The sequence below is a fragment of the Plectropomus leopardus genome, chromosome 2, assembly GCF_008729295.1.
Source record: "Plectropomus leopardus isolate mb chromosome 2, YSFRI_Pleo_2.0, whole genome shotgun sequence".
In the NCBI taxonomy this organism is placed as follows: domain Eukaryota; kingdom Metazoa; phylum Chordata; class Actinopteri; order Perciformes; family Serranidae; genus Plectropomus; species Plectropomus leopardus.
Window position 1 is genome coordinate 28,312,863 of NC_056464.1, and position 12,716 is coordinate 28,325,578.

Genomic DNA, 12,716 nt, shown 5'->3' on the forward strand with positions numbered 1-12,716 from the left:
GGTTTGCCCCTGCCTTCCTGTCATTTTGTTGAAGTGGCCCTTTTCTCTGAATATGTACTATTATTGATTCTCTCTCATGTTGGCTTTGCTTTGCTGTGCTTTCAGGTCATGTGACCCAGATCATACATAGCTATATTCACTCATCTATTTATGTGCATGCTTTGCCTCTGCCTACCAGTACACCCCGGCCTAAAAACAACAGTGCCTGCAAGTCTTCATCCAGGCGTCAAGGCGCGGTGCTGAAAGAGTTAATCAGATGTGGAAGAGAGAGCTGAGCTGACATAGATCCACCTTCAGAGAGATGCGGCGCCTCCTCGCACAGCTGACTGGGAAACACAGGTAGTCTGTCCGAATGGGCTCTCGGCGTATACTTGTTGATCTCCGGGCGAAACGCTGGTGCGATATGCGGAGCGGGAAGCCGGCGGGTGGGCAGTAGATCGTGCTGAGGATCTCTCTGCCATGTCGGAGGCAGAGGAGGAAAAAATGGATTGGGTTAGACCCTGGCAATAGTAAACCAATAACGACGTCTCCTTTCTTTTTTTTTTAAATGCTACTGCTTCATCCCCGTTTGTGCCAGCGGATTGATTGTTCACAGCGGTACGTGCTTGTTTGATTCAGTGCAGGATGACAACAACTCACTACGGTATTTTTTAAGATTATTTCCATCTGTGGACTTCATATAATATGTAATATATCATTTGTAATAGATTATTAGAGGCATATAGGACTATGCATTTAAACTGCACCAATATGGAGCAGGCAGCCTTTGGAAAATGCTTAACGATGGTGGATTTGCATTCACAACATTGCAGTTGTAGATGATCAAACATTACACAGTCTCAATTTAGCTGCGCATAACAGTGCAGTGTTTACACAAGGAGAAACACTGTTTGCTTTAATGGTTCGCGTGAAATCATTTTTTATCGACGACTTCAGTAAAACAGGAGGGTGGAGGCTCCTTGAAATTATAATTTCTTTCCTCCCTGCAGCCTGTTACTGCACGTCCAAAAGCCGACATAACAATGTCTCCATCCTCAATTATACATGCGGTGTTCGTGTTGTGCGTTGTGATGTGTGTTGACAAAACGCAAGGGCCTAATTGTGTTTGTGAAGTGCTGGAAACTTTGTGTGACAGCGATCAATGATCTACATCTGCAGGCCCGAGGTGTTGTTGGGCTTCCACGCTCTCATCATCATCATCATCATCATCATCATTATTATCATCATTATCATCATTATCATCATTCATCATCATCACACAGACATAAACAGCAGCATGTAAAAATGTGCAGACACGTCTTATAAATGGCGGATAAATAAGACGTTGGACACCATACGTCTGGAGAGAGGTGTCCAAAGGTGTAGGCTCGATATTTTCTTCTCAGCCCGCCTTTCCCCCCCAAGGGAGCTCGCCGTGATTCAGGGAGAGAGCGGCGCTTCCTGGTGTTTCAGCACCATTAGAGTGGACAGCGCTCACTTTGTACCACACTCATCACCGTGGTGTCCTGCGCCCCCACCCACAGCACTGCATGGGCGTCACACGAGCACTGAGCAAATGCTAGGGATGACAAAACAGTTATTTAGACAAATATTGTATTTTTGATATGAATATTATATCCTTAGAAGAAAAATGAAAATAAGTCAGAGAAAGTTGGTTTTAAAGTTTTAATGGGGAATATTCAACAAGGTGTTAGTCATGGTTTCCTTTATCCTGAGCCCCAATAATAATAATAATAATAATAATAATAATAATATAATAATAAAAATAAAAATAATTGCATTTATATAGCATCTCTTTAAAACAGAGTTTACAAAGTGCGTTTAAAACAAAAAAACAAAGCAAAGCATTAAAACAACAGAAGCCAAACAGTAATGGCAAACTAAAACAAAAATTAACATAAAATCAGACAGCCATTAAGAAATATATTTTATTGTTCATATTAATATTATATCTATATAGAATATGTCCTAAAAAAAATAAGTCAGTGCAAGCTGGTTTAAATCTTCAGTGGGAACTATTGAGGTGTTGGTCATGATTCCCAAGAATCTTTTTTTTCTTAGCCCCAACAACAACAACAACAACAATTATTATCATTTAGTACTAATCAGTAATTAATCATAATCATGATTTTATTTGTAAAGCATCTTAAAAAACAGAGTTACAAAGTGCATAGACAAACAAAGCAAAGTGGAGGCCAGGCATTAAATTCTACAAAATTATTGTTTGAGGTTTTTTTTTCTCGTTCAAATATTAAAACATGCACAACACTGATGGTGGACAAACGATCATGTGATCATGCACCATAAAAAGGCTATCTTTACACATATAACACCTTACATGTTATTGTGAGCCAATATGCAACTCAATTTTTATACAATATTGTAGGGGGTCCGTGCTTTATAGAATGTTTGTAACAATTAACAGCTAATTAGGTGAGATTCAGGAATTCTGCTGTTTTGCTTTATTCTGTCGATGATTTATGGGTTATCTATAGAGTACCTGTGACAATTCATGAACATACTTACATACTCATTGAGTGAATAGTTCAAGTTCAACTAAATCATTATATGAATATGTAGCAATTTGTCACTTATACTCTATAAATATATATACGGAGGAGCAGGAGCCTGTATTTTCATGCTGGGCTTCAGTCTGAGTGGGAAAAGTTTTTGGAAAAGTTATGGGGAAATATAAATGCAAAAAAGTTGCTCTGAGTACCTAGTCTGGATATGGACAATACAATATGGAGTCAGACTTCCATTTTTCTTCCCTTGTAAACGTTTAATATTGTGTGCATAAGCCATCTCAAGAACCTCTGCTAAAGGGTGGATTTATTGTCAATTCAAAAAAGTTTTTTATTTAAAAAGAATTCAATGATGATAATAGTGAAATATCCGAAGATAATGATACAATTTTCATCAGCTTCCTATCTCTCTCCCCTGGAGCCTTTTATATCAGTGATTTTCAATTTTTGTCTTCAGGACCCTGCAGTCCTCCACTGGTTTTCAGTGGTTTTTAAACTTTTGGTAGGAAATTAGATTCAATTAGGTCTATTTCCATAACTGTATTAACTAACAATAGTAAAGATGAGCAATATTAAGTATGAAAAAAAGATAATAAATTCCTCTTTTTGTTAACTTCTGATAGGTTTGAGTTAACTGAAGAATCCCAATCTGTGGGCAGGGAAATCATTTCCTAAAAAAACAGTAATCAGTAGTTTAATCTAGTTTAGGCTATAAATGTGGAGGTATGTGACATCATTTTTATGCTATATACTTGTCCCTATACAAATTAACATGAAATAAATAAAGATCTTAAAATTCCAATAATAGGCTACATTTTATTTTGGCATACATTTTTTTTACTGCCCAGTGATTCTCAATTCTGAAAAGAAGAACTCCTGTTTAAGTGAACATTGTCAATTGATCAGGAATTTAGAAAATAAATCATCAATGAGTTTAAATTAGATGATAATGCAGGAGCCATAATATAGCTTATACTTCACTGGCCTTCAGCCCTTTCAACCAGTGAGCTTGAAATCCTGTCCTCAGGATCCTGCAGTTACTTGTCAATATTCAGTCTATAAATCTAATCAAGGATTAGTGTAACAAACCGGGTAGTTTGTCCCTTTTTTTTGTGCATCATCATGTGGACATGAACTGTAAGCTGTTTAACCAAAGAGTGATTTTGCCTTCTTGAATTGTTTGATTTGCAGGATTTTTAGCCCCAGTTGTCAGAAGAAAATGTTGCCATTGCAAACCACGAATGAGTAACATTTGCTTTTTGTGTGTTGGCCTAACATATCAATGTTTCTGACTGAGCTGACTTTGTATCCAGAAGGTGGAACGGAGGGTAGATGGCGTGTTACCTTAGCAAGATGCCTGTCAAGCTGCAGAGCACTGTTTGATACCAACAAAAACAAAACCTGTAGCGATTTAATGAGGCATTGCTGTGTTTTTAACGGATTTTAAGCCACCAAACTTGGGTGTTTGTTTCCAACCCATCACAGCAGAGACAGTGGGTGCTGCAACATCATCTTTTCTTACCCATAACCAAATGGCTTTTGTGCCTACACTTAACCACACATAAACCACAGCATTGTTGAAATGTAAATTTCCGACATATAGCTTAAAATACAAATGTTACATCTCCATGGTTGCTCATATAACTGGCGACCTGGTTGTCTTTTTGGGCTTGAAGTATCCGATGCTTCACAATGAAAAGGCAAAAATCAGTCAGTCATAAAAATCAAAGAAGGTTTGTGTAACAAAAATATTTCTTTTCTCTTCCTTTCTTCTCCAATCATCGTGTGACCAGTGATATTTATTCTATGCCCCTTGACCCCTGACCCCCTGCTCCAAATTACCCCTGGGGCCCAGATATAATATCTGTTCTCACCATATTAGAGTCTGATGATGGAGGTGTGGACTCTGACATGTGGAGCTAATGCTAGAATACTAATGATTTCTTTCTCTATCTTTTTTTTTTGAATCCTTTAGATTCAATAATGAAAGAGCACAGGATCACCTGTAATCCATAACCCTCAATGTTTGCCGCAGTGGATGTTTGCCTGATTCCTCAACCTAAAGTCATCATGGAGAAATCCTTGGCAGAGTTAAATAAAGCCGGCTCCCATTCAACATCATCGCTGCCACCTGAACCGGTGGACATCATTCGCAGCAAATCATGTTTCCGCAGAGTCAGGCTGAATGTCGGGGGTCTCCCACATGAGGTCTTGTGGCGAACGTTGGATAGGCTACCACGAACACGTTTGGGAAAGTTACGAGATTGCAACACCCATGAATCACTGATGGAAGTGTGCGACGACTACAACCTCGAGGAGAATGAGTACTTTTTTGACCGACATCCGGGGGCATTCACATCAATTCTGAACTTCTACCGCACAGGCAAGCTGCATATGATGGAAGAAATGTGCGCCCTGTCGTTCAGTCAAGAACTCGACTACTGGGGCATTGACGAGATCTACCTGGAGTCGTGTTGCCAGGCAAGGTACCACCAGAAAAAGGAGCAAATGAATGAGGAGCTCAAACGAGAGGCCGACAATATGAAAGACAGAGAGGGAGAAGAATTCGACAACACTTGCTGTGCTGAAAAACGAAAGAAACTTTGGGACCTCCTCGAAAAGCCAAGCTCATCTGTTGCAGCAAAGGTAAGTGTCACAGCGTGGTGGGTGTAAGAGGTGACAGTGTGATTGATTGCGGCAATCGTCCACAAGCATGATGATGATTTGTACAGGCCCCGCCACCCCCCAAAACCCCCACACACAGAAACATGCAAAATTAATGACATTCCCATCATCCTCAACTGTACTTTGTGCTTAGCGCGAATTAGCAAATATTAGTATGCTAACACACTAAGATGATGACCATGGTAAACATAATACATGCTAATATCGGCGTGTTAGCACTGTCATTGTTGGCGTGTTAGCATGCTGCCTTCAGCATTTAGCTCAAAGCACCACCGTGCCGAAATATCAGGGCTATAGGAAGTGTATGGGGCTTTGAAGCTAATTCAGGCAAGCAAATTTAGGCCACTTAATCTTTTTTAATAGACCTAACATAACAATGCCTGTGCAGAAGGCGTGCGCAATGCAATGTTTTTAGTGTGAGTTCAACGAGAAACTGGACATATACTTGCTATTTCTTGCAGAGGAAAACAAAATAGGAAAAGAAAATTTTTGCACATGAGCAGACCTGCACAAACACATTTTGAAAACCAATTACATTGTTGCACAAAATAAGTCAATTAGTAAATCTCCATGTGCTGTGCTTTTGTATTTACTCGTGTTTTGATTGTTCCAAGGTTGGAGCACAAAGTATAAAGTTGAAATTATGGAGAAAAAAAAGCCAGCGGATGTGATTTGTCAGTGTGGGATGTGTGCTCTATTATCTGCCATTATCGTTGTTCAAGAGCTGAAAAAGGCATGTCTTAGTCTCACAATGAAAGCAGCTTTCCGGATGCATAGCTATTAACTATCTTTAAAACATGACACGAGGTTCATTGTCTGCATCTCCCATAATGCTCTTATTACTAAACTTGTAACAAAAGTTGATTGCTACATCATTAACTCGATTTTGAAAAATGGTTGGTTCTGTCTGTCTGCTCTTCTCTGCAGGCCCATTATATACACATTCACTAAAAACATCTTCAAACACACAGATGTAAAAATGCACAAGCATCGAGACATCCACATGTGCATGTTTACGCTCCATCTGACCTTGTGCAAAGGCCATACACCAATGAATCATTTATACATCACTTAACTAGCCTCGCTTACAGAATGAAATGCATATGAGTCGTTTCTTATTATTGTCCTCTGCATTCCATTTGTTTGCGGTAACCCCACCCTGCATTAGCTGAGCCAAGTGAATCTGAGATATTCTGCAGAAGGCTGGCATATTGAATTATATCTTTGTGCACATAAATGACAAGTCAGAAATGATTTAGGATCGTTTGAATTATTCGGGTCAATCAATGCTCGGGAGGATCATTTTTGGATCAATAGAAGATGGTTGTGGCATCTCATTATCGAGAATATTTTAATAAACAACTACAGCAAGAGACATTGGCAAATAGAAACCCAGAAACAGTTTGTGTATACCTGTGGAGTTCATCTCATGATCGAGAAAGCTCACAAAATTTGACAAGAAGATATAACTTTAAAAAAAATCTAGGTAACCAACTGCCTTGAAAAATTGTAAGTAACTCGAACTATGAATCTTTATTTATATTCACTTTCTAATTGCTAAGTTAAGTTATTTAATTGATAATTAGTTAAATTATTAAGTTAATTAAATCGGTCTTTCTAAGTTTTAGCAACATCAATAAACCAAGTTTATTGAGCTATATCTGTTTTCTACTGCTTACAAACTAGTCAGTCATATTTGTATTTCCTTAAACATGTTAACAAAACAGAATTTGCAGATCAGAACTTTGTCATTGGAAAAATTCTCTTTGTGATGATCAAGTTCAGGCTATCTTGGTTTGCTGAAGTTGTTAACACTCAAAACCAACAACGAAATTTCACTTGTCATTTCTCAGTTTCAAGAACTTTAGAAAACTAAGTAAATAATGCTAAATTTAAAGTAACCTTGACAATTCGATATAAAAATCAAGATTTATAGTTAAATTTACTTTCCTTTTACGGGGCAATTGGTTTCCAAGATTATTTTAAGGTCAAGTCTTAGTCTTGGTTAGTATGGTTTTGACTACAACACTACAGTCTACTGATGATTGTTTATCAGTAGCTTAGTATGTTAGTATTTGGTCGAATGAGTATGTGACCCTGCATTTTGTCTGAACATCCTTGTGTTGAAACCCCGCAGTCATAATTAGATGTTGAAGTTTTCACCCTACTGCACAACATTTCCTTATCTGAAGGCCGTGCCTAAGGGTGCTGACTTATATCCGTGTACTCACCTTAAATCAGTGCAAAAAGACAGTTGGCCCTCAGCAGGACTCTCAGAGTGCCACACCTGCAACCCGGGAGACCACAGCGGTGTTAAACACGAGCAGCCTTTGATCACACTCTTCTGGGTTGGATCGGTGGGATCAAAGAAGATGCTGTCTCTTTTCCCACACTGTTTTTTAAATGGAGCGGAGTGCCTTGTTTGGGAAATGTATAGGAAATAAAACTTTTAGCTATTTGTGCTGGCTGATGCTTTGTGGTGAGGATTTGTGAGAACTGTCAGCGCTACCCCACAAACAGACTGAGATGAGTGCTGCGAGTCTGTCAGTGAAATGTCTCCTTCATAGGAATCAAAGGGATGTAAAATCAATATTTATTGTGTTAGAGCTAAGGAAGTGCTGGAGCCTACAAAAAGGAGATGACCACTCTGAGCCGACCATATGCTGCTGTCTCCATTATCGCACCCTGATATCTGCGATTTATCAAAACATCACTAGAGAACAGTTTGGAAGTGCTTAACCAAGATGGGTCCTCTTCCCTTTGAATAATGACACAGCAAAGTGCTTGAGCATATTGTTTCCTGAAGTTCTCAATAACCACCAAATCATGAGTGGGTGCAGTGCCAGTTGAGACGCCGGAAGAAAATGTTGGCATTGTAGATTTCTGCAAATCACAAATACATTACATTTGCACATTTTATGCGTGCATGTTAATGTTTCTGCCACTTTGGTGAGACGTCTGGCAAGCTGTACACCACTGTTTGAGACCAACAAACAACAAAACCACTTGTGATATAGCAAGTCATTGCTGTTCCAGTAGTGGTTAAGGCATCAAATGTGGGTATTTTGTTGTGACCCATTGCTGTGTTTCCAGCAATGTTTTAGGTACAAAAAGTGTTGTTTTTTTTTGTTTTGTGTTGGGTTTTTTTAACCAAAAAATTGCTGTTTTTCTTGCTGTAATGGTGGCACATAACGCAGTTGTTTTTTTATATTTATTTTTTTTACCTTGACATGTTTTGACTGCTATCTCCCTGCAGTCTGCCTCAGAAGAGTCACATGTCGTGTTGCAGTAATGGCATGAAAAGCAGTTGTTTTTTGCCAAGACATCACTTTTTTTTCTGCTGGGAAAGTAGCGCAAAAAATGGTTGTTTATTTGAGACTGAGACATCACTGCTTGTCTTGCCAGGATAGCGCCATGAAAAGTGATTCATTTTTTCCAAGACCGCTTTTTCCTGACAGGATAGTTGGCACGAAAAGCAGTTCTTTTGTTTGTTTGTTTGTATTTAGACATGGCTGCTTTTCCTCCTGGGATAGTGCTTCCCAAAACCCAAAACATGATCTTTTCCTAACCATTAACAAACTTAAGCTAACATTAATCACAGCATTGTTGAAACGTAAATGTATCTGCTAAATAATAACATGCAAATGTAACTGATTCATGGTTTGCAGAAATGTACAATGGCAACATTTTTTCTGGCGACTGGGTTGGCAGCACTAACCATTAAAACAAGTGTTCATCAACTCCTCTTTTGGTATCACTGTAGCTGAGGACGGCGTGCCAATACAAAAGAGCAACCTTGACACAGCAAGAGGCAGAGTTTATCAGTTCCTAATTAGCTTAAAAGGGCAATGTGAAACCACAGACCTAACTACTAAAAGCCTTGATAGGGACTGATATATTGTCTAAGTCATTTTTAATAGGCTGGAGCACACTGTGGGCTTGTCGAGCGGTCCAGCTTCGACCACAAATTGTTAGCTCATCAGCTGTGCTCTCTTGTCCTGGGTCAGAGACGGAAATGTATGTGTAACAGCCCATAACCAGATGGTAAATGGCAGAGTTGAGTGCAAAACAAATGGTAACCAAGCAACAAAAGTATTATTTTATCATCACTGAAGGGGTGAACATTAGAGTAGGTCTATTTGTGTTTCTGTGTGTGTGAGCGTAATCACACTTCAGCTTAGTTCCTGTATTTTATTGTCAGCACAGAGCAATACAAGAAAGCTGAAATATTTGTCAATATGTTCAGAGAAAAAAACAGTCTGTGTTCTTTCTGCCCCGTCGTCCTTCCTGTCTCTCTCTTCCTTCACTGGCTCATATCTCTGCTTCCTTCCTCCCCTTCTTCAGGCTCCTCCACTATACCTCCGACTAAATGTCAGGGAAATGTCACGTTAATTATTCTCCAGGAGACTCCGGGCCCAATTTGAAGCTTCCCCCTCTCTATGTTTACATTCTTTGTGAGCCACAGCATTGTCTGTCTCTCGCTCAAATCAGATTTGAGTCACCATAAAATAAGATTGTGTCTGTCCGCTGGCAAGGCAGCGCCTAACAGATAGGCACCATGAAAAGCCCCCTTTTCACCTGCAGTAGCATTTCTGTAATGCCATCTTAAATTTGGCTGGTTTCATATCATTATTAACATTAAAAAATATCAGAACTATTAGACGTTACCAAACTAGGGTGCTGAGAATTCTCACATAACAAGCAAATGTTTGTTCTTTATACTGTGACATACAAAAAAGCACTAATTTAAAAAGTAGTGATGTATTCTCCTGTATTATTTGGCAGTGGTGAACGAAGTATTCAGATCTATAACTAAGTATGATCAGGAAAATGTACTTAAAGTATTAAAAACATTGTAAAACAATATAAACAAAACAGTATAAAAAACCCACAGATAAACCAACTCAAAAATTATGAGAAAAAAAGAAAAAATGTTTTTTTACAGTCAAATTTATTTTAATTGTTTTTTAAAAACTTCAAAATAACAAATAGAATAAAACCCCAAACTCAAAATTATTAATAAAAAAAAAATAGAAAAAAGGGCAAAAACATAAAAAACTCAAGATTATAAACAAATTTGTAAATAACAACCCCCAAAACTCAAAATTATTTACAGTACAGTATTTTCTGTGAGTCAATTGATTGATTAATCAACAGCTGTTGCAGCTGTACTTGTGTCAGTGGTTTGGTAATATCTTATACACTATATTTATGATTTCTTTAATGCAAAAATATTAATTTGTAAGTAAAGCTGTCAGATAAATGCAGTGAAGTAATAAGTACAATATTCCCCTCTGATATGCAGTGGAGTAAAAGTATTACGTGACATTAAAAGAAAATACTCAGGTAAAGTAGAAGTACCTCAAATTCATACAAGTTCAGCACCTGAGTAAATGTTCTTAGTTATAATCCACCACTGTTATTTGGACACTACAGTATAAAATAACAATATATAATTTAGAAATCTTTCAAATTATCCCCCTACCTATACCTCCATTACTGAAGGATTTAGAAACACCAAGCCCAACTGTAAATAATCACATTTGAGGTAGTTTTCAGTAACATTTTTAAGATTCGGTTTGACGCTCAGCAGAGAAATGGAATCCAGTATCAACATGCGTTTGGCTTCAACCATTTTAAAAGAGAAACCAAAGCCGTACATGAATGCTTCTGTCATTTTTGTCCACCCTGAATCCAGAAATGGAGAATTACCAGTTCCTGTTCTGTCAGGGGGTATTGTGCATCAGATGGCAGGCAACAAATTCCAATTATGCTCCTCTCATGTCACGCTTAAGATGACATATAAATGCGGATTGGCTATATTCCTACTCATAAATCAGTCTGCAGCAGAATCCAAGAAGCAACCAGACTAGAATCGATCTCTGTTTCTGACAGCTGGGAAGTCAAAGCCAGTCAAATGGATAATGATGTATAGGAAGTCACATCAAAACAAGCCTAGAATGCAGCGTCGCAAATCAGGGGCTGGATCATCCAGAGTCTGCTTTTCTCAACACTCTTACACCTAAACATCAGAAATACAGCTTGATTTCTACCAACTTTCAAAACGACATATATGACCATCGCCAATATCACTAGGTTGATACACATACTAGCATATCACACGATGTTGTTAATAAAAGAAGTCAGTGTTAACTTTGAGCCATCAAAAATGGGTGAATGTCCTGAGCCTGCTATATGCAGACTTTGTCACTTTTCATACGTCTGTTGAATTATTATAGGCGCTGCATAACAATAAATGTAAGTATGGGGCACAACAGGCTGCTTGCACAGTTGACTTAAATGGCTTTTTTTTCGGATAGTGTGCTGGCTTTTTAAGACTGAATATCTCATGAAAGACCAACAATTCCTTTCTAAAAATGTAGCTTTTTTTTGCACAAATTTCACACAAATCCTATAAATCATTCTGTAGAAGTTGGAGCATTCAAGCAATCTTTCTCACCCTTATTCTTTTCTTATTTTTCATACAGAGATAGACAGCTTCATTTGGGGAAAAGGCGCAGGTTCAACCAAGCCTTCATATCTTGGTGAAAATCAAGCCCTGAACTGTTTTAAAAGTTTTAAATCAGATTTTACAGCCATGCCGAAATGTCCCTTGTCAAGGTCACTGGCTGTTTTTTGACAGATAAAGCCAGATATAGATTTCAGTGCTCTTTTTATAGATTCATCACTTTGATTTCTCACATCATCTGGACAGAAACTTGGGTAGGTCTTCAGGGCACAGTTTTAAACCTGTTACCTTCTCTGTTGTAACAACACACTCCTTTTCCTGTGTGAATTAGTTTATTTGCAATGTTTCCCAAGTGTCCATTCTTTCTTTCCCTTTTTCCCTTTCTCAGGTGACACAAAGACACGGTGAAGACACACAGTATTTGTTACAGTGCAATCCAATAATTCCAACAGTCTGATTTTCATCTTGGTTGTCTTAAAAATAACATCAACTGCCCATTTATGGACAAAAAAAAACTTTGATAATGATACATATAAGTTGCATTAATTTGACCAACAATTTCCACCAGCCATTTCAACAATTGCCACTTAAAGTGCAATAAAAACATGAAAGTATCAAATGACTTTTATTTTGACAAAACTGTACTTATGCACACACAAAATAACAAAATAACGTGTTTGATGCCCTCTGTTTCATGTGCCCCCTCCCACCCCCTATGTTAAAATGAAACACTCTTGTCTGAACCTTAAAAGAAAGATAATGTATTTTTGAACCCAGTAGGTGCCCCTCAGTGTCAAATTCTCCCCTAGGTTTTTTTGCAACATATGTGAGTCTTTAAACCCTACAGTTAGGAACACCACAGAGAAAGGAGGCAGTAACACAGCGAGTATCAGGTATCTCATATTACTCTCTGGCAGGAAGCTGCAGAGTGACCATGCAATGCTGAAGTCACAAATTTGTGCTTGATATGGGATTAGGGGGGAAATAACATATCAGTCTCTCCCAGGTTATTTGTCCGTGTTGTCTGTGTTTGTGTG

The 12,716-nt window shown here is 38.3% G+C and overlaps 1 protein-coding gene across 2 annotated transcripts in view; it reads left to right on the forward strand.

Annotated features, from left to right (window-relative positions):
* Window positions 1–270: 270 nt before the first annotated feature.
* Window positions 271–12,716, forward strand: part of kcnb1 (potassium voltage-gated channel, Shab-related subfamily, member 1) — a 36,846-nt gene continuing 24,400 nt past the window's right edge. The window contains exons 1-2 of one of the 2 annotated variants that reach the window (XM_042507391.1): window positions 271–339; window positions 4,501–5,171. In XM_042507391.1, the coding sequence (XP_042363325.1) occupies window positions 4,548–5,171 (624 nt within the window). In that variant the 5' untranslated portion in view covers window positions 271–339; window positions 4,501–4,547. Of the gene's footprint in view, window positions 340–370; window positions 598–4,500; window positions 5,172–12,716 lie in introns of those variants that run through there. The other variant, XM_042507382.1, reaches the window with a different exon arrangement.